Source organism: Seriola dumerili, unplaced genomic scaffold (genome assembly GCF_002260705.1).
Source record: "Seriola dumerili isolate Sdu_G_001 unplaced genomic scaffold, Sdu_1.0 BDQW01000668.1, whole genome shotgun sequence".
Classification (NCBI taxonomy): domain Eukaryota; kingdom Metazoa; phylum Chordata; class Actinopteri; order Carangiformes; family Carangidae; genus Seriola; species Seriola dumerili.
The window spans coordinates 1175335-1197914 of NW_019174923.1; the positions used below are offsets into that span (position 1 = coordinate 1175335).

Below are 22580 nucleotides of genomic sequence, written 5' to 3' on the forward strand. Positions count from 1 at the left end.
TAAAGACAAATAGCATACTCCACCCCGCCAGATCCAAGGAAATGAATGCTAAAGATTCTGCTGGGCGCCGGGGTTGGCTTGTTCAAAGGGAAAATATTCAGAAACACATTCCAAAACAGTCAAGGGACAGACTAACCTGACTGTGGGAGAACATGACAGTCAAAAATGTGAGAAGGGGGAGAAATTTAATTGTACTGATGCGTGGAAGGGAGTGGTCCAAGTATGGTTCCTAGTAGGGTCAGAGAGAGGAGAGGAGAGGAGAGGAGAAGAGACACAACACAACACAGGACAATAGAAACACAATCCAAAATGGGTCATAATCATGATGTATTAATTGATAGTGGTGTGGAATTCAAGTCATCAGCAGAGCAGAAGAGAAATAATGAGCAGCGCCAACATGTCATTTATATCATGCTGCCATCTTGTGGCAAAGCTGTGCCAGTACACATTTAGATTCTGCAGGATCAACCTTGATCTAACGCTTCACAAACTTCCTACTGTAAGAGACAAAGGTACAGATCGGGTGTATTTAAGGAGTAAATTTACTTAGTTGCTGCTTTTAGTGATCGGTAAGCAAACCTCTGTAATGAGGATGTATGTACAGATAAACAATGTTAAAACGGAATAAGTCAATGAATCAATTAGTTGATTAACAGAAAATTAACCTGCAATTGAAACCATTTGCTGGTTCAAACTGTTTTTCTTTGTGTTACACGACAGTAATGTTTATATGTTGGACAAAGCAACCAATTTAAAAACATCAAATGTTTGGAACCTGAGAAACCGTTAGAGGCATTTTTAAAAACCCATTCCTGAAATTTAACAGGCAAAACTAGCAAATTATTCAATTATGAGAATAATGGTCAACAGCCACTGTAAACAATATGCTGGTAAAATATTCACACCTGACAAATTGTGCCACTAAAAAACATCTCAAACATCTCCAACATCACAAATATCTACAGTAACAATAACAACAGCATAGGTAGCTATTCCATGTGCCCGTATTGCCACTTATCTTTTCATATACAGTATAAACCCCAATAAGAAAGAATCATAATTTTATCTTACAGTATATACAGTACAAACAAAGAAACAGAGTGATGACGTATGTCACTCTCTCCAGGATAAGAATTATTTCCTTCTTTGCATTTAAACTACTGATATCAATAGTCTGAATGTAAGAAAAGTCCTGAGTGCCAGAGATGACAGTGGCAGGTCATGCTACAGACTGACGTGTGCCAACAAGTTCAACCTTTTGACAAATGATGATACGATGTCTCTGACAGAAGCTGTTATTTGTCGATCACGTTGCCCAGAGTTTGTCAAAACAAATGGCAATGCAGAAATAAGATGCCTTTACAGTGTAAATCTCAGGATGGCAACATTTGCATCCAAGTCGATGATGTCATCTAAGGCCTAAATAAAGTATTGTATATGGTTCTGTCATGTAGGGAAAAAATACAGTTTTTACATTTATTCAAAGTCAGTGCATAACATGACTAGTCAATGTATAGTCCACAAGCCATAAAAATAAAGACTGCCAACGATCCTCTGTAAAATGAACAGAGAATCTAATTCCAGTTATCTACAAAATGGCCCGTTTCCATTCATTAAAATGTCCAATTTCCAGTGATTGAGCTACAGTCCACTTGCACTTTACAAGAACTAGTGAGAAGTACCAGTATCCACACTGGAGACAATCCAGTGGAGAGAGAGAAGGCTGCGGTTTCCTCTTCAGTTTTTCACAGCACTTCATCCACATGTGCATGACTCTGCCTGTCTTCATCAGCTTCCCTCTGGAGCTGCTGGTACTTTCTTTTGAAAAACCCAAACTAGGAAGATAACAGATTAAGTTTAGACACAGTTGTAATGTCAGTTACGATATTTGATACAAAACAGAATTAATAAAAAATGTGCACATTAGAGTTTCCAGTGTATGTTATCAGTTATATACCTATAAAGCATTAATGTAATGAATTTACATAGCCTATTTTTCTCATATCCAGATATACTGTATATATACTGTAAATACACTGCATTGCGTTCATAGTAGATTGGTTTTCCTTCTTAAGCTGCACATCTCTATGAAAACAGATCAGGTTCATTCTCCTCTCTCACAGAGGGGAAATGCTCATGTTTACAAATCGGGCATGAACTGGACATATATGAATAAATTACTGATGCTCCTCTGCATGCTGAAATTATCTTCACCAAGGCGTTAGACAAACATGTACCTTCCACAGCAGTCCGACAGCCAGAGCCAACAGCAGCAGCCCGGCAATGGCGCTGCCAACTATCACTCCTACTGGAACATCACCTTTCTCTCCGGGTTTACTGATCGTCAGCACCACCTGGACAGCAGCAGGACAGATGCGGCATGATAAACAAAAATTAAACAGGCACTTCACACATCACACTATACCCCTATAGGTTTGAGAGAAAAAACATGTAAAATGTCATGCTTTTGTAATGGAGAGATTAAAATCAAGCTTTTTTTTAGTGTAGAAAATTCATGTTGGTTTTTCATGCTGTGCCATATGGTCTTGCTCAACAATTGTGTTGCAGTAAGAGAAGAGACTCATGAGTCCCAGTATGTAAGATAAAATGTGTTTATATCATTTCCTCCTTCCTTGATGTCTTAATGTGAGGCACAAAATCTAGATGTTGAAATGAGATCTTACTGGAAGCTGTTTGTGGCTGATGAGGAGCAGATCGGGGTCAGAGGTCTCGACATTGACACTAGAGGTCAGCACAGTGGTCTGATAGGCGGCCTGTCATAACAACATTCATACAAATCAGAGCACTAAAAACAATTTATTAATCAGCAACAGAAGAAAATTAAGGGTAATAAAAGCAGACAAAACAACCAATATTATAAAATTCACTATTGAATATATTTACCGAAATAAAGGTGCCGCTCCAGATCCTTGTTTTAACTTCCACAAAGTAGTCACTCTTAACTTCAGTGTCTTTGAGGATGCATTTTAGATGCTTGCATTTTGCACTCTTGCAGTCCTGTCAGTTAAAAAAAAAAAACAGTAATAAATACGTAATAAAAGGAAATCAGTACACAACAATAATTTCAAATTACAGTGTCTTCTGTATCTGGATTATTTGTAAAAAAAACAAAAAAATAAATAACATTTCTATATGCAGTTTGTAATTTTATAATTCAAAGATCTATAGAAACTATGAAGTTTAATTAAACATCAAATCACAAATACACAAGAATATGATAAAATCACATAATAATAATAATAATAACAATAATAATAATAATAATAATAATAATAATAATAATAATCACACAATATATCATGTTATTACTGCATATTAAAAAGTGAAAAATATGCTTAAGGTACCTCGTGTGCACACACACACAGATTTAAGTTTGTGCCTTACAGCTTCTCTGAGATACAAGTGAAAAATGTTGCTTGGAAAGATGTCACCTGAGAAACATGTCAGAACTTTGATGTATATAAAGAGAGAAATAAGTGACTAACCAGTGTCTCCGTGCCTTTGAGGTTCTCCTCAGAGAATGACGCTTTGTGGCTTTTCACACCAATCTTCAGAGGATCAACCAGGCCGCTTGAATCACAGCTGACAGACCCTCCCTACGGGTGGAGAAGTCGCATGTCATTTATGCAATAGATGCTGTGTTCCAAATCGTACAGTAAAACTCATTTTACACACCCTGACTTAGGAGCAGTTTGGTAACAAGCTATATTGCAGATTTGGTGTCAACTAGGATATTTCTCAGAAAAGTTTTTTGCTCACTGCTTGTGTGTCCACTTTGGTCACATAGAGGAGCGGATTTCCACCTTCAGTAGTCATTGGCAGAGCGATGATCAGATACAGGAGGCTGACCGGGAAGTTACCTGTTGAAACCTTTAAAAACAATTTGTTTTAATAAATAATTTAAATCTAAAGTGAATATGAGAACTACATGATGACATTTTAAGAGACTGACTCATTTACTGCACCTTCACTGTAAAGTTAAACTCTGGGCCGATGTCGTCCAGAGTTTTCACCGTTGTTACTACTTGATTGGTAGAATTTGCCACGTAGAAATTGATATTTGACCGCCTAGGACAAAGAGACCATAAAAGGTAACATTTTAATTTATTTGCCATCATCCACTGTCAATCTTACACTACAGGACCATAATCAGTCACAAAAAGTAAAATCACCTGGATAAAACGATCCCTGTATCATACTGAACAGGAATGGATATGTCCACATTGTTGTCCGCAGGTTTTTCCTCTTTACCATCACTGTAAAGAAAAAAAAGGTAAAGAAATTGTTACATGTAAATAATTTTAATTAAGAGGCACAATTTTTTCATAGAATTTCTATTTAGATTCAGTTTAAATACCTTTTGGCCTCAAATTTCACCTGAGCTCGGTTTTGCGGCTGATCGAGACTGTATTCAAAATTGATCTTAAATTTCACCTGTAATGAAATAACATGCTTTGCATCACCTTCTGTAACTGGTCAAACAAAGAACCTGGTATATAAAAATAATTTCAAAGCAGTTTACAAGTAGTGAAATGTTTTTTTTTTCTTGCATTTACCTCTTCGTCTTTTTTTAATGCTGGGTATCCCACCTGGCAAGCGACAGTTTGTGTTTCTGTTGAGCTGCACTTGACTCCATCCGTCTGTCAATTTATAGATAAGACCAGTGCATAAGTGTTGTGTTAATTAGTTAATTACACTGACAGCGCATTTCAATAAGGCTGGAAACCTCTTTAATGTTATTCAAACACTTATTCACCTGCACAGGTAGAAAAACAGAAAATATTCCTTCACACTCTTCCCCACTAAATGTCGAAAAAATGGGTTATATTGATTTTTAAAAAATGTGTTAAATGATTTGATGATGATGCATTTATTCAGTGTGCGTGTGATTTTGTGACAATTAAGTTGAAGGATTTTTTTCACATTAGCATCATGTCAACATAACCTTTTTTTTTTCCGTTAAACTTTTTTTCACTCACTGGAGGAAAGACGGAGGAGTAGTACAGGTTGCTGGAGAACGTGGCCAGGACCTGAGTGTTGTACGCGTTCTCCTTTTTGTTCTTCACGGCGACTTCAAATGACAGTTCTCGGTTGTTAGCGCTGACCAGAACGGGAGCTGAGCTGCAACACAAGAGCTCCGATTATTGTCCTCTGCATTCATGTGATTTAATCTGTGTACGACACAGATTTAACTATGAGTACTGTCTAATTGACCAGAGGGGTGGTTAAAGTTATCTTTTCCCTGGACCTACTGTGAGCTGTGGGTGATTGATTCACATTGTTTAAAAGACTGTTGGTCTCTCTTTTTTTCTTTAACATCTATAAATAAAGGGGAGACATACAGTATCTAAACGTGAAGATACCCAGATGAACACTACTGCATCTAGGTCCACTTGAAAATGCTCAACACAGTATTTATATAGAAAGGAATAGTAGGGCCTTCCTTAAGTTTAAGAAGCACAAAAAGAAGCAAAAAGATCCAAGTCTACAAAAACGAAAATCAATAGCAGCTGCAAAAAAAACCACATATGATCAAATGTGTATGAATGTGGGAAAGCACTTTCAGTGTTGTATGTTCTCTGTAAAGTCATTGTTCATATCCTTTCATCTGAGTTAATTCACTCCCACATCTGACCTCACCATTTTATAGGCTATGAAGTTGTTGTATACACTGGAAAACTCTAATTTGTGCAGCCATAAACAATTAAGACAGACTCATAAAACAGAGAAAATAGAAAATGGTGTAATGGTTGTTCGGAGTTACCAGGGCGTAACATCAAATAGAGGATTGCCCATTTTACCAGTACTGTAATATCAGCAGGTCAGTTCAGTACAGCCCCCTGCAGAGGCTGCTAGAGGAGCTTTTACCCAGTCCTGTTTACAAATATGTAACATGCTGTACCATGACAGCAGAAATATGTGAAGCTGTGTAATTCGAGAATCTGTTTCTCAGAGGCCTCAGAAAGAAGTATTTCTTTAAAACATTAAATATTCATGACTTAATAAGCAACACTTAAAATTAATATTAAGAAAGAATTATTTTTTAGTTTGTATCCATTAAGTGTTTAACAGTCATTTCATCAGGACTGTGTGGGTGTGGTTTGATGACATTTGACCGACAGTTTTCTGACAACATAAGCAACCTAATAATAATAATAATCTGAGTCAAGGACTTTAAGAATCGGCTTGCTTCACAGACATGCATAACTTTTCTCAACAAAGCCGTGCCCACCTCTAACCAGCGAGCAGAGCACAGATACACAGACAAATACTGAACTCTCTCACATGGAACAAGACAACTGCTCTAACTAGCCAAAAGCTTTATCTTTCTGTACTGTAAGGCCCCATTACTACATTAAAAAGCTGATTGAGAAATTCTTTTCAGGGCCTTTAGCACAATCATGTATCCTCATGACTCATAGTAAAGACAGACATAGTCTTGCCCAGGCTTGTTATTGTACTAAACACTTGATACAGGTCAGTGATTCTCACCTGGACGCCTTTGAGTCTGTCTTCACTCTCAGCACCAGGTCACTGATGCACACGTCATCAGAGCCACAGTCTTTTGTAAAGGGGATCTGAAACAATAACAGAGCAGCGAATTCAGCACAGGATGCTGCTTCATTTTTCAAAGGCAACTTTTCAACTGATGCCTATTCTCCTTTAATCTCTATAGAATTGGAAAAAAACATAACATAAATGAAACCTATTATATTACTACAGCATGGGGTGAACTTTAATTTTGATTTTAGGAAACCACGTAGTGTGTACATCTGCAAAACTTGCGTGACTTACTGAAACACTTTAGTTTTGAAACCCAGTAATTATCACACGCACACCATGTCATTTTAAATGACTGTGCGAACACAAAATAACAAGTACGTTTAAAGTCTTCTGTCACCGGATATGTTTGTTGTAGATCATTGGAGACCAAAGACTATGTCTGATTCACGTACTGTATCAGTCACTTACAAAGAACTGCGAGGCCTTTGGAAAAAACTTATCGAGGACAGGGTTCACATCTGCATTCTGCTGCTCGATTTCCACTTTCAGACTGAGGGAATTCACAAAGTCTGGAGTCTCCTGTTTAAGAAATCATATATGGACAAATGAGGAGATAATTATCAAAAATACTTTATGTCTTTTTTAGAGAAAAAAGTAATAGTAATATATACACAAGCCTTATAAAGATGCTCACATGAAAACAGTCAATGATGCCTGAACATTACCTGAACATAAACCTGGTGGTCTCGACACAGGGGTGTAGATGATATTTTTGCCTTTTCTGTGAGGAAGCGCTCATTGTTTTTTGTAAACATTCCTCTTGACGTCACTCGTGAAGACTGTAAGTCGGCATCCAGAGTCAAAGTGTAGGATATATCTGAAAGAAAGTAAGGAAGACTGTATATGCATACACTCTTTGACATCTGAGTGCAATCGTTTTTTGGGGGGTTTTTTTCTTGAAAATGATTAAGTTGGGATTTGAATGTCTTTCAGCAATAGTTTCCATTTTGGGAAATAGGCTTATTCACATTTGTTAGAGTTAGATAAGAAGTTTGATACCACTTTCATGTCTGTACTCAAAAATATAATGTTACAGCCAGCAGCTAGTTAGCTTAGCTTAGCATAAAGACCGTAAACAGGGGAAACAGCCAGTCTCACTCTGGTCACAAATTCACAAAATGTTTCCAAAAATACTGAACTATTACTTTAAGTAAAAGGAGTCTACATATTCTTGAGAAGCCTAACAGGCGATCTGATTTACCGATGGGTCCGACAGGATTCTTAGGCCTGAATTCAGCACTGAAACAGAGGTTGGTGTTGAAACATGAAAGCTTGCGCCCGTTTATGTCACAGGGTTTGTTGAAGATGTTGATTTTATTGGGGTTGAAAGAAGCCTTGGCTGTGACATATGCAACACCTCGGGACCTGAAAAACATGTGTAATTTCAAAATATCATCAGCCTTGCAAGTTCCAACATAATGGGTTCATCAATGTTTCCACATATTGTGCTGGATTGACTCACCAGAGCTGCACCACTTTGCCATAGGCACCAACTGAGATGTCTGGGAGTGTATCATCATTCAGATCTTTGAAGCTATCTAGGGACCTTCCAAAATACTGCAACTGAGAATCCAGTTTGGAGCCAAGGATTCTCTGAAAAGTTAAATTAACCAAATGTGATATACAGTATGTGTCATATGATAGACAAACATTAATTTGAATTCATTCATCAATGGTTTCTCTCCCGACCTGTGAGAACTCTTTGTTTAATGTCTTCTTCTCTCCATTGTAGATGTAAATGACGCCTTTTTGTTTGTCCTCTAGTGGTGCTCCAACTACAATATCGTTGTAACCATCAAGGTCCAGGTCAGGAATGGCAGAGATAGCCATCCCAAATCGTGCGTTTTCAGTCAGGTGTGGGCCATTGAGGAACCCCTGCTCGTTCAGTATACCCTTCAAATGGTAAGACAGAGAAAGTGTGAGCTTGGCAGGACTAAATGTCACGCTACAGCTCCTTTAAGCTTAACAATAAATTAAATCCACGTCATCTACTAGACAAATTGAGGGCTTATGCTAATTTTTACCTTTGTGACGGAGAAGAGATAGACCCTGCCTTCCTCTTTCTTTAGCTCGCTCATGAACATGGGCGCACCAACCAGTAGGAGGTCTGTCACCCCGTCTTTGTCCACGTCCAGGGAGCACAAGACGCTTCCAAAGTATGACCCTATCTAGGACAACAATTGCCAGCTGTTAATTAATGATGACACCGCATGTATACAGTTGGCTCAATGTGAACACCATATCCTCCAGCGTCAGTACCTGTTTCCCTCTTTCTGAGTCTATGATAGCAGATTGCTTCCGAGCGTTGACAGTGTAGACGATTACTTGTCCAGAGTGGTTGGAGCGAGGTGCACCCGCCACAAAGTATAGTGTAGAGCCATCGTTCAGCGTGGTGACGGAGTAACCTGGAAATGCCCACAAGTAACACATTTACTAGCTGAAATCTTTACTTGAACAGTGATGGATTGCAACTAAATATATTTACTAAGTACTGTTCTTAAAGACAATTTTGAAGTATTTCGTGTTACTTTGCTACATTTCAGAGGGAAATGTTGTCCTGTTAACACCACTATATTAATTTGAAAGGTATAATTACTTGTTACTCTGCAAATTACAGGCTCTGCATGCTTACACAACAGTTTTCAGTTACTCTGGCTAATTAAACCTCTAATCAAGCATAGGTTGGTTGGAAACAAGTGATTTCACTGAACTCTATGTAGATAAATGCCATATTTCCATATGGTTTCATCCTCTTCTTCCGCAATACTTATACTGTAATGGCACCTGACAGAAGAATTAGTGCCATCAGCTGTTTATCTTGAATCAACTCCTATTATTCAGCGGCAGTGAATGGAAACATGTATTCATTTGTATTTGGGTTGGTTATTTGCACTACCTTTGATTGGAAACCCTGATAGGGTTGTCCTGCCTCAGCAGGTACGACAAAATCAACAAAAGCTGTCCTGAGAAGACGTCTTGTTAGGCAACACAAGTGAAAACACCTGTGTCAATGGATTATGGGTGTGCAGGGGTTTGAGGAGTTCTCATGCAAAATACAGTATATGATTATCCCAATAAAATATGACGCAATACTACATACAACTACATACTGCTCTACAAGCTTCAACATGAATATGCTGTTTATACTTACAGGTATCTGTAGTTCACTTAGTACTTTTACTTTTAAGTAACTGTTTGACTCCGACACACTCGTGTACTTTAACTGAAGTAATATTTTGCATGCAGGACCTAATTGTACCATAGTATATACACTGTAGTATTGCTACTTTTACTTAAAGGACCAGTGTAAAGGATTTAGAGGCATCTAGCAGTGAGACTGCAGCTTGCAACCAACGGAAAACCCCTCCCGTCACCCCTCCCTTTCCAAGCATCGAGGAGAACCGACGGTGGCCTTCAGGTAACGTAAAAAATGCAAAAGGCCCTCTCCAGAGCCAGTGTTTGGTTTGTCCATTCTGGGTTTCTGTAGAAACATGGCGGTGCAACATACCATGCTCTCCTATGTAGATATGCAGCGCTCATTCTAAGCTAGCGAAAACACAGGTGATTATACTCTAATGAAAACATAATTATGAATATCATATTCCATTTCTGCCAATACATCCCCCTGAATCCTATACACACAATCTCAATATTTCTTCCAAATCAAATCATTGCATTAAATCTATGGTAAACGTGGTATTTTTGTCTTACAAAATATTTATAATAGAATTATTATGGATTTCTCTTAAAGACATATTTAAATTAATATTAACAGCAGTCTCAACACAATTATTTTAACAATCACCACGGGTACAATCATGGATGTTCAGCCGTATGTAAACAATACAGGAAAGGGCAGATATGGTCTGGGTATGTATGCATTTAACAACGTTAAAAGCACTGAAAATGTAGAAAAGTCAAAAGAGGTAGATTGATTTCCAAATTTCAAATTAGGACAAAGGAAACTATTTTGGCTTTAATCCTGTAGCTTCTACTGCAAAGTAAAAACTAATGTGTCTATAAGAATGGCCATTATAGATTTATTTTTTCTATGATCTTCCACTTCACGGAACACTACATGATAAAGGACGTGGTTGGCTGAGAAGCTGGTAATTTCACAAACCAGTTTCCGCTCGAAAACACCACAAATTTTTACCACACCTGCACATTCATGCTGAGACAGCCTCTGTTGCCCAGAACGTGAAGACCTCCGCTGAGGCTGCAGTATTTACATTCACATCACAAGCTACATTATGAAAACTTATGATAGAGTAAAGTGTAAATGCCTACCCAATAATGAGCTGTGGTTTCTGTCTTGAAGAATCTCCTCAAAGGCTGAGAAAGGGAGTATGTCGACTTTTGACCCTGTTTGATGGACGACCGTCCCGCTCCAAGAGTAGGCTCCCACTGCTCCCAGCATCATCACATCCTTCAAGAGCAAAGACCAATCAGCAGAAACCACAGACATACTGCTGTAGATGAAAGTTACAACTTTGTCTGTGGTTTCAAGTCACTATACTTAGTCTCCCAGAAAAACTACCATAAATGGTGGTAAAGGAAACTCTTTAAGATCACGGTCAGCTTACTGTAAATAAATGCAGCTTCCTATTTCCTGTCAGTGAGAATGGTAGGTTGTTATAGCTATATATGGTGTATAAGCTTTTTTGTCACTTCAAACCGTGGTCACAAATGGTGTTTCTATAACTGTCATCAAGAATCTTTACTTAATAGTATTTTGTTATTATTATATATTTTTACAGCATTAATGTCAGAAACTGGTGGCCAGTGGCGTATACGTCCGTATGTGGAGCGTTCACACTCAACAATATCTGGTGAATGTATCAGTGTTTTCCCACAACTGATAGAGAAGCTTTCAGAAGCGTACAAGGCGGCGATCTGTACCTGCTGGCTGGAGTAGTGGGCGCTGAATCCGACCTGGGACATCTCCATTTTGAAGTTGTCACCCCCCTTTCCAGTGCCTTGTGAGAACACACCATCAGGAAAACACCGGGATCAGAAAGAGAAGGAGCAGAGCAAGAATCAGACAAAGGGATTTTCTTTTCATCCTCCCTTGGAATCTTCAACTGTGACAGACAGGCTGTGACAAGCCCGGATGAGATTCTTTGAAAAGGATATGAATCAACATGTGGTGTCAAGTAAATTACACATGGTATAGTACGTTCAACAACAGGAAGGATGAAGAAATAATATGCACCCTCAATGTTGAAGATGCGGTCCCCCAGTGTTCCAGCGATGGTGGAGAGAGCCGCTTCTTCAGACACATTGAAGAAGTATTTCTCTGTGGGTAAACTGGCGATGGATTTGATTTCTTTGATTAGGTTTTCTGTGTCGATGTTGTTTCTAATGTAATAACCCAAGACCTAGGAAAAAAGGAGGAATCACAGAAAAAAAAAAAAATCGGGATTGCAAAGAGTGAGTGGTAGGTAATAACACACACACACAAGAAAGTATCACAGTTTTACAGTCATCCTACTGAAATATGGTGATGAAAAACAGGAGTGGTGCTCAAATCTATAAAGCTCAAACTGCTTTATCTAAAAATGGTTGCAGATATTATTATAAAACAAAACACACACACACACATTCTTAAAAACACCATTACGACTACTGTATATATATGACATGATGAGAGTGATGAGGTGTCACAATGCCAGATCCTCACTTACAGCGATACCAAAGCGGGTGATGCCTTTGCTCTCACACTCTGCGATGACTTTATCTCTGATGGATACGTCGTGAGACTCTCCATCAGTGACGACCACCATCACCTTGGCAGCGCCCGGTCGGCCGCCTCGATCGAAACCCTGCTTACTGAAAAGAGATTTTAAATACTTACTTTTAAATAAATGGGTGATAAAAGAGGGACTATGCCACAAATACATTTCTTTTAATAAAAGGATAATGGTATGGCTGCAAAAATAAATTTAAAATGAAATGTTAAAATGCAGTTTTTCTAGTTTACAAGTGAAAGAAAACTAGACCCAGTCAGGTGATAATAAAACAGAAAAACAGACAATCAAATAATAAGAAGATAAACAAGCAAACAAACACATAAACAAATAAAAACATTTATAGATGCAGTATATGCATATGTATAAAAGTCGGTAATGCTGCACCACCAACCTGGCATATTGGATCGCCTTGAAGGTATTTGTAGAGTGACCATACACTTGTGTGATTCTGGACACTGCACTGATCACGTCCTCTTTGTTTTTATACTGGTTCAGTGTGAATTCAAACTTGGGATCAACGGCGTACTGAATGACGCTGACCTGGCATGGTATAAAATTGTGTGATAAAGCGCAGAAAGCTGTCATTAATGACCACAAAACAATAAGGTAACCGGTTCAATTAAGAATCAAGATTATCCTCTCATTTATCTCTGCATAAGTTTCCTGTTATGGCACATGAGACGTGACCTTACCTGTGTGTTTTTGGGCCCGATGTCGAGTGCAGGTATTAGTTTCTGGAGGAAATAGTTCATTGGTTCCCAGGGATAAATGCTGTTGGATCCGTCCAAAACAATCACAATGTCCATAGGCCCTCCACATGCTATAAAAACATCACAAGAAGGGACACAGCTGTGACAAATCGAACTGAGGCCATACATTTTACATTCCTGCTGAATCATTTTCTGAGGTTATTTTTCCTGCCTTCCATGCAGCCACTGGTTTCAGTGCATGCCGATACAGTAGAACAATACATTTTGCAGACTTGCCTGAGACTGGTAATATATCCCAGTTAACCATTAGTGGCCTTTCTTTATTTGTTAATATTATATAATGTGTAATGTGTTTTAACAGCTGCAAGCAGAGACACTTTCTTGTGGGTGGATTTAAAGCTCTGACTTTCAGAGTTTGAGAGTAGTGGATGCTGTTGACCCCACAGACAAAAAATAACAAAAAAGTTATAATAATTGAACACAAAAAAAAACATAATTACTTATCGAAAGATTTGTTTTTAAGCCAACTCTAAAATCTCTGATGTCACACTCCAGCACTCGCTTGTACCTGAAGGAATAGTTTTCAAATTCTTTAACCCAGACTGCATGTCACTGTGCTGCACTTCTGACATTACCTGACATGTGCCTTGAAAGGAAGCAAATTAGATACTTAACTCTGTACAAATTAAAACATCAACAATCACATAAAAACCTCTTACTCTGGATGGCAGGAGAGAAGGCAGGTTGAGGCTTAAAGAGGGGGTTCATTTTTGAACATATTCCAGGGTGGAAGTCCTGAGTGCCACACAGCTGTCCCCAGAGAGGACCACACGTCTGTATTAGATGACCACAGAACAAGAGAGAAGAGACGCATTGATGTCACTGCCTTTAAAAGCTCACAGAAAGCTCTTATGTCTGTGTTTAATAGTTGTAAATTTGACTTAACTCATATTAAAATGCTTTTGGTAGGAAATAACAACAAAGTGAAACCTGCAACATTATTCAGTGGACGCTTATATATTTAAGAACCTATTAGCTTGGTACTACTTCCTGCTGCAGCAGCAAATTTACTTAAAGCACTGACATACTTCCTGCCACACACAGCCTACCATCAAACCATTGACTGCAGGCATCCGAGTAAGAGTCAAACCCAGGCACATGTTGTCGTTGAGGTTTCTAACATCTGGAATACTGACAGAATCTGTAAATAAAGTAGAAAAGACAACATTAAAGTTCATTTTGTAGTTATTAAATCTGGAATTTATACAATGTGTGCAATTAAAGCTCAAAGTATGAATAAAACACATCTTTTCAGTTGTGTTTAGGCTTCTTGAAGTACATGGACAATGTCAGAGAGGTAGAGAGGTCAAAAGTTAAACAGCAAAACACCAAACCTCACCTTGCAGATTGAGCTTGTCGCAGCTGTTTCTGGACCCTGTGACTGGACACTTGTAAACATCCCCCTTCTTGTTTCTATTGAAACCACTCCATGGAGCGCCAACCAGGAGCCTGCAGAGGACAACAATATCCATCTCTTCCTCACTTTCACAAACACCCAGCACGAGAGGCATGTCTGAATGTTTTTGTGCACAGTGAGTAACCTTGTTATGGCAAAGATTTTAACACTCATTTCACTACTATATGTGCATGTCATATCAGCCTGTATCATTTTAAGTCTGTGTAGTCTTGTTCTGAGAATGTACCAACAAGTCCGTCATATTATTCTGTGAACCTCTAAAGAAAAATCAAACAAGATTCTACAGGCTAACACAGAAAATATCCACATTATCCCCACATCACAACATTCACATGCTGCTGGCTGATGTTGAAGCCGATTTCGATGGAAAACAAGATTTATCACTATTCCTTTCTGATGGATGGTACTGTGGAATATACAGTACAGTCAGAGGGCTCTATCAGATACTGTACACCTCCTCCAGTTACGCAAAGGGACACTCCTCCAGATGTGAGTTACTCTACGAGACTGTGACTCAGAGTGTGCAACATGCAGACATCGCAGAGGAGTTCAGTTACTGTTTAACTAAATGTTACAAATGAGTGAGGGAAAACGCAAGACACTTTAAACATGGATTGTTTGTGACACACTTAGGGTTTTTGAGACTGCAGTTTCTACAGTATTGCAGGAGTTTACCCAGGATGGTGTTAGAAGATACAAGAATGCTTTGCAACATCAACTAGTTAGTAGAGTTAGACAAATATAATTAGATGTTTTCAGACAGTATTACACTTGGTATACTTGTCAGTTGGAAGTAGAAGTGAAAACATTTTGTCACTGTCTTGTAGATAAGAGAAAAGAGAACTTGTTTAAGAATAAGACTACAAGTCTACAGCCATGCTTTGTGAGGCTTTACTTAGATACACTAGCGCTTGGACACATAGTAAATGCTAACATAGGCATGGTAACCATAAAACCACAAATGTCAACCTCAATGGTGGTGCATGAAGAAAAGTCAGCAGCAACGTTTTGGTATCTGGAGGCATGAAAACAACTCACCACACTGTTACACTACCTTCATGATCAAGTACACATTTACTGTCACTGCATTAGAAGCAGTGCATTCCAGTGCACACCAAACTCTGACCTCGTTATCGGATTGTAGCAACAGACACCATGATTAAAGTACCGTCCCTACATTGAAGAAGACTATTTGCCAATCGTACCATTTGCCTTCATGGTTTGTCGTTTGTAGGACTGTGTAGCCAAACTCTTCCGCCGCTGGACCACTGAAAATCTTGGCACCTGCAGTGCCGACGTTGAAGGACTGTGAATGCCAGACTCTGTCAGCTGGTGGAGGAGAAAGCTGAGGTTAGATGACAGTGACACTGATAGTTTATAACGGCATCTTAACAACATCATATAATTCTCTTTACCCGTAACAATCACACTGTCAGTTACCAATCACTGTATATTATCATTATTTTACATTTTTGTATTTGTAAATGTTCAAACCAAAATATATTCATTATTTTCTCTGAAGCAGTGGTTTCAGCCACAATGATTTCCTCTTTCGTGTTGACACAAAGGCTGAATCCTTTTAAAAACCACATCAGCTTGACTCATCATGGCAAGGTACCACACTAAAAAAGCTTTGCAACACATGACGGTCATAGTATTTACGGAGTGTTAAAGATTGCGTAATGGACATTGTTCATTATGGAATAACGTGTTTCTCTATAGACACAATCCATCTTCACACACAGCTCTCTGAACCCCCTCAGGACGTGGAATTTGGTCCTCTACCAGCGAGTCTTTCTACAATATTGAGCCCACAAGCCCAAACAGGCAGAGAGCTCTGCTAGCAGCCTGCCTTCCCCTCAATAAGCAGGCAGAAGAATGTGGATGGCTACTGGACTCAGGAGACCTTCTCCAGCACAGCCTCCTGCCACGCCTGTTTACCTGCAGAACAAAGTAGCACTTTGCCTCCTCTTGGGGCCCTCTGAGCCCCATAACATATCAATATTTCCTCTCATTTCACAAATAGGAACTATGTGCATATGAGATAATGATCAAAAGTCTCTTGTCTGGCTGCTGCTTGAAAGCTTCCACTGTTTATACAGAGGAGACACCAAGCAACCATAGACTGCAAGCAACACAATTTCTTTTGTAACTTTTCTCCAATATGAGCTACAAAACAAAACAGCAAAAACTACAAATCTGCTCTTATTTAATCCATGTGGGCTGCTTACATTTGAGAACAGATGAAGAAAAACCTGCAGGATGATGTGAAATAATGCAAAACAAAAGCACTACCATACAGATGCATTAAGTAAATTCATATTGAGCTTCATTAGTGTTTAAAGTGCATGAAAAACATGTTACAGTCACTTTCTGTGGGCTGTAACGAATGACGAATGATTTAATTATCCTTGCCTACGCCAGTGTTATGAAAACGATATAAACCCGTCGCTAGACACTTTGAATCTCTTAACTCTCAGGGTGGGAGGACAGCGTAGCGAGGCTAATGGTGAAAATAACAAGTTCAAAGTGCAAATAAGAAGTTCGGTACTTACTAATGACTATTATAATGAAGAAGATATTCCCCCAGAAGAACTCCATCGTCGACTTTATTCCATTTGTATGTGGTGATTAATCTAAATGAAGCCGCCGCACTTGACAAAGTTGTGGCTGCAGCTCGAGTCAGCGATGACGCACCGGACAGACGGTCTATATTAGGAGTTGTGCTCTTCCTCTTACCTGCCCAGGCAAACTTTGACCCAAGTTTTATCAAAGAATGTGAAGTGCATCCTGTAATAAAGTCTTACTGGAGGAAAAGGAAGTTCGGACACGTACAAAATCCAGTTAAGGGCAGGCAGAAGATCAGAAAAAGGAGCCTCAGATGGATGAATGTATAGATAAAAGTTGAAACCTTAATATAAAGTTAAGCTCTTAGTTCGAGTAGAAGCAAATGTTAAAAAAAAAAACAAGTCCACACCCATCAGCCTTCATTGAAATCTCTTAATTGTCATTCCAGAGCCACATCTTAAGTGGACAAAACAACACTCAAATCAACAGTCATATAAAAAATATATACATCATCAATTAAGAGTTAATAGTTTGAGACTTGTCAGCTCCCAACTCCCTGAACCCTGTAATTTAATTCATATGACATGTAGACTATCAAGAACCTATAAACTGAAGCCCAAACAATAGAAGGTCTATTATGAGATATCTTTGAAAAATGACATAAGTATATTTTTTTTTCTTTACAGGAAAACAGTGATGTAAGACCTTTCATTAGAACATGTTTAAGAGACTTTAAAAGACATGCGCAGGATTGTGAAAGGGTTGAAAGATTTAATTTTCAATGAGAAAGAAATTCATCACAGCTTGTGGGTGCTGCTCAGTATCGTCTGATGTCATATTGCTTAGTGAGTTATTAAAGGGATCTTGCTGATTTTACAAATAAACATGAGTGTCGTAGTCGGTGGATGTATGACTCAGCCTCTGTCCTCTGTGGCGCTAGAGGAAGTCTGGGAAAATAACCCTGATGACATCTTCTCTGCCACAGATTGCCACAGAAAGCCTGCATTGTGAGCTGGGGGTTGTGGAATTTGAAAGATGTGGGCATATTTTGAGCATGGAGGGTCAAATTAAAAAAAAAAAAAAAAAAAAGCTCTTAGTTGCATTATGGGAAATGTAGGATCCAGTGTTTTCTGAGCTTGACACATACAAGGGAGTGAAAGTCAGATTCTCAACCTCTCAGTTACACCTGACAGCAACCCAGTCTGATCCGTTGGCCAGTGAGGAGTTAAGAGTAAAAAGCCTTGCTCAAGAGCGCCTGAGTGGTGGTAATGAGGGAGGCACAAGCCCTGCTCTTTCACTTTCCCCATCCCAGATTTATCCTGCCTGGCAAACCTGCCAGTGATCTAACCAGCTAAGGCCAATTAACTTACTGTCTAACAACAAAGATGAGCTGATCATCATTTGCTATCTCCACCCTTCCATTTAGCTCACACCAAATCTTAAATCACAGGGGCGAGTCCTATAAGTTGCCAGATGTTGGGCTTTCATATTACCAACAGCAAAAAAAGTCATTAAAGCCTCTCACTTATCTTCAATATCAGCCTGGGAACGCCTGCATTTAATACAAGCAGTGCGAGCAGTCATGAGGCAAATGCAAACCTTGTTCAGAACCTACAAATAAAGTTTTATACCTTAGGGGCTGAAATGTAATGAAGCAGTTAATGATCAGTTATCAGACCTCAGAATCCAGATACACTGTGGTGTTTGGGGAAGCAGGTAGACCACAGACTCACAACCCTCAGCTATGTGTTTTCAGTAAAGTTGATTCACTGTTTTTCGGGTGGTCTGGAAGAAACAATGCACAACCTTATTCAGCTGTTGAGTCCCTTCACCCACTCCTCTGTTTGAGAAGTCATGATTCGTGTGTAAGTCATCCGGTGAGCCAGAGCACCTTGAAAGAAGTTGGAGCACTTGTATGGTAGTAATGCAGGGAAGTTCCTGGAAAAGGCTAGTCTGTTTCTATTTTTTGATATCTGTGTTGACAAGATTTGCTTTGAGAAAACAAGAAACCAAAGATGTGAAAAGGGTAATGGCTTGTGAGATGAATCTCACTCAATACTGATGTTACACAGAGAAACTACATTTGTTTAAGTCCTCTTCTTTTAACAAGACACTGCATTCCTTCATCTGTACACATCAATTCACTGACAAAAGTGCAGAGAGTTACTACTCGGCAACGCACTCGGTGAAATCATCTTGAACAATCTAAGGAAGGATCTCGAAACAGCAAAGTCTGAGGTGTATTTTCCTGTCAGGGCCCTGAATAATGGAGCGGTGTGGGCACGTCATTAGAAATCCCCACTGAGGAGGAACATGAATCATTTGAAGTTAGTCTGGAAGTTTGGAGACCATTTAAAAAAAAAACACGATAAGCCTTTGTCTTTTTTACTGTTTATTTTAAACAGTCAATTGTCTCATATCATATAAGGTACTTTCTCACTGGCCTCTCAGGACATTGAGCCATACAGCCATACTGATTGTTTTTACTATATCTTCAGGTTTCTGAGCTTTCTGCCGCTACTCCAGGGCAACACCATTTTTTGTGTTGCTAGCAGAATTGAAAAATGACATCTAAAGGATTAAACAGCAACATATATTTTCTTTTCTTTTTTTTTTTTTTTTGTCCCTGTTTGTGTGGATGATCCACAAAGCACACTGTCAACAGTTCTCATAGAACTACTGTCTGCAAGAGAGCTGGGACTAAAAGTGTTCATTGTGACGTTAGCAGTGTGTGGTTTTTTGTGTAAATTTGTTTCTCTATGCAATATATCTTCACCATAAGCTGCAACTTCAAGAGTTGAATCAACACGTCTCTGGCACAAACAAACACAAACGGAACTAGCTAACCCCAAGCTAACTGACTTCACCCTAACCCTACAAAACAAGCCACATAGCAATGGCATTACATTAAAACAGATATCTATGTTGTTGTCCTCTCTTTGTTCGTTCCAGCATGAGTCATTTCAGAAACATCCTGCACCGCTTCTATTAAAATATCATATCAAAAATAATAAAACAAAGTTTCTTAGATTTTACTGAACCAAAGTCATTGTTGTTGCCTTTCTGATGTGAGGAAAGGGTTCGCAAACACATCATGTGTCTTAGGTTCCATATCAACAATAGTAGTATTTGTGTGTGTGTATAAAAATATTCAGTGATTCAGAGTCACAGATTTTGTCACTGTAGCGTTCAGACAAATGAAAGAAAGATATTGCTCTTTCAGTGCTTTTGTTACTGATGAGTACGTTTAAAAACCACATTATAGAGTATAATGGAGACATGAATACAGAAACACACACACACACACACAAACTTCTGGCTGAGTGGATTGTAGCATGGAACTAATCCCTCTTTCACACCCATCTGCTGACCAATGGGAATCTAAGGCCCTGATTTGCCCTGTTGCATTGTGAGCCAGACAGTCACATCCAGCAGGCTCAGAGGGGCTCACGAGTCAATGACTGCACGCAGACACAGTGGAAATGCAACTTGTGGGTGAAGTTGCCATAATGTCACATGACCAAAGACTTTATTTCAACCTGTGCAGAGGCTCTGTTGGACTTGCACAGGTACATTCCCTGGCTTCAGATCATTCTAACAATCCTAACTAGAGGCACAAAAAATGATGAGTGCAGTTTTCTTTTTGTAAATGTGAGCAAGAGGGTGAATTATCTTCTTGCAAGTCATGGACTGACATTCAGTGGTTTGTAGATTAGGATATCATCCTTGTGCAATGCGCTTGACTAACGGCCTTCCGGATGACACATACACGCAAGTTCGGTATACAATGAGAAAACTTCGGTCTAGATAAGTGCCACAACTACTTGTTGGTGATAAATTGGACAAAGACTCGTGGGAGAGGTTTCCATAATAGTAGAAAAATGGTCTTTCATCAACGGTAGTAACAACTGACAGATGTTAACTATTTACTTAAAGCTCACTGCAACTTGCTTCAAGTGGTGTTCTATGACACTCAGTGAGAGCGCACTGGTGACACGCAACAAACGTCCCCAACAAGGCTCAAGCCAGGATTGTAGTGGTTAAACACCATGCGTATTACATCACTGGGTCAGCGTGACGCCTCAGTAAACCGCACGCCTGACAGACATGAAAATCGACTATATGCAATATTCTTAAATGTAACTCAAATGTCCTACAATTTCAAGACACAGTCCATCTGGTGCTGAGAGTTACAGAGCACAATAGAAGAGTTTCATTGTGGCATGAAAAATATCTGTGGTGTGGCATTGAGGTTGAAAGAATGGCAGGGTATTACATTTTCCTCTCAACTAAGGAAGCTACTAAGCATTTCCAAGGCCATTCTGCACACACGTAACAAATCTCTGACATGACAAAGAACTTCCTTATCTTTTCTTAAATGGACAATGTCTTGCTTGAACTGCAGAAAGATTGCAGGGACTTATACATTTTGGAAAAAAAAAAGTGTGATGGTTAATATAAGGATGTGGTGGTAAGAGAGGCATACTTGAGAGTCCAAGGTTGTCATTTTTAATGTTTGGTCTCTTTGGGAAAACAAAGGCAGAGAAAAACAGAGCTGTTCACCATCCTGTTTTCAATCAGTCCGTAGCTGCTACAACAGACCGACTTCATGTGATTTTTCTCAGCTGAAACCGATCATATAAAGTATTGGGCTGCTCTGGTGTGGCTTGCACTTCATTCACACTAATCTAAAACCGGTAGTGTAACAATAAGTTAGTGATATCATAATGGAAAAACACTTCATTTAAAGAGATTAAGTGAAACTTTTATGGAAACTAAAGTAAAGACAAATTGTGATGCAAAGTTGGTTAAGTATCAAAAGTCTTGAGTTCAACCACTGATGCAGTTTCTTTACAATGAAGGACTGTTGACTTTTATAACGTTACTCAACTTGGTCACCAGGTGGTGCCCAAGGCTTATATAAAATCTGTACATTTTAACACACTCCATCCATCCATCCATCATCCATCATACATCCGATGTTTGTAGGAATTTGAAACAATGACAGTACCAGTTATTATAATCTTTTTTTTTTTTTTTTTTTTTAATTATGTGGAATTTTAAACATTTTTAAGCAGAGTAGTGAAGGTGTAAAACCAAAATACAGTAATAATGTAATTAATGAATAAATGGTGCATGTACATTTTTTATGTATACTTGTCACACCTCATAGTTCAACTCTTACTGGCATGACATAGTGATATGACTGAATAAATTACTGTATTAGTTTAATACTCCAAATGATCATATATAATTTTTTATTATTAAACGTTGCATTGCTTGTGGTAAAAAATATACATTAGTCAAGGTTTGCACAGTGCACAAAACAACGTCTAACAGGATAGTTTGACTGCCTTAGACCTGTGAATTAAATTAACCGTAAAAATCAGCAAATAGAAGTAGCTCTGCACAATTCTTCCAAAGAATTGTAAATTTTGTTTGTTTGACAAATATTTGCATTATGCTTATTCTTTATTCTCAAGACAC

At 38.7% G+C, this 22580-nt stretch overlaps 1 protein-coding gene across 1 annotated transcript; it reads right to left on the reverse strand.

The window, feature by feature from the left end:
- Positions 1 to 310: 310 nt before the first annotated feature.
- itga2 (integrin subunit alpha 2) lies at positions 311 to 17189 on the reverse strand. Its single transcript, XM_022765267.1, has 30 exons — positions 17081 to 17189; positions 15731 to 15854; positions 14448 to 14557; positions 14158 to 14249; positions 13768 to 13882; positions 13031 to 13158; positions 12730 to 12878; positions 12273 to 12417; positions 11801 to 11966; positions 11488 to 11564; positions 10876 to 11014; positions 8845 to 8990; positions 8610 to 8753; positions 8275 to 8478; positions 8048 to 8178; positions 7787 to 7950; positions 7251 to 7402; positions 6994 to 7104; positions 6514 to 6599; positions 5001 to 5142; positions 4578 to 4661; positions 4379 to 4455; positions 4194 to 4277; positions 3987 to 4089; positions 3781 to 3891; positions 3507 to 3617; positions 2905 to 3018; positions 2685 to 2774; positions 2238 to 2354; positions 311 to 1835 (listed from the first exon to the last, which is right to left on the reverse strand). The coding sequence occupies exons 1-30, from the start codon at positions 17124 to 17126 to the stop codon at positions 1746 to 1748; spliced, it is 3552 nt and encodes a 1183-aa protein (XP_022620988.1). The 5' UTR covers positions 17127 to 17189; the 3' UTR covers positions 311 to 1745.
- Positions 17190 to 22580: the final 5391 nt, after the last annotated feature.

What these genes read in the sequence shown, in the direction of transcription:
- itga2 (XM_022765267.1), bottom strand. Translation starts at nt 17,126, where the DNA reads ATGGAGTTCTTCTGGGGGAATATCTTCTTCATTATAATAGTCATTA. An exon ending in ACAAACCATGAAGGCAAATG is followed by an intron (nt 14,558 to 15,730) that starts GTACGATTGGCA and finishes TGTCCTCTGCAG; the next exon opens with GCTCCTGGTTGGCGCTCCAT. An exon ending in CATTAAAAAAAGACGAAGAG is followed by an intron (nt 4,456 to 4,577) that starts GTAAATGCAAGA and finishes ATTTCATTACAG; the next exon opens with GTGAAATTTAAGATCAATTT.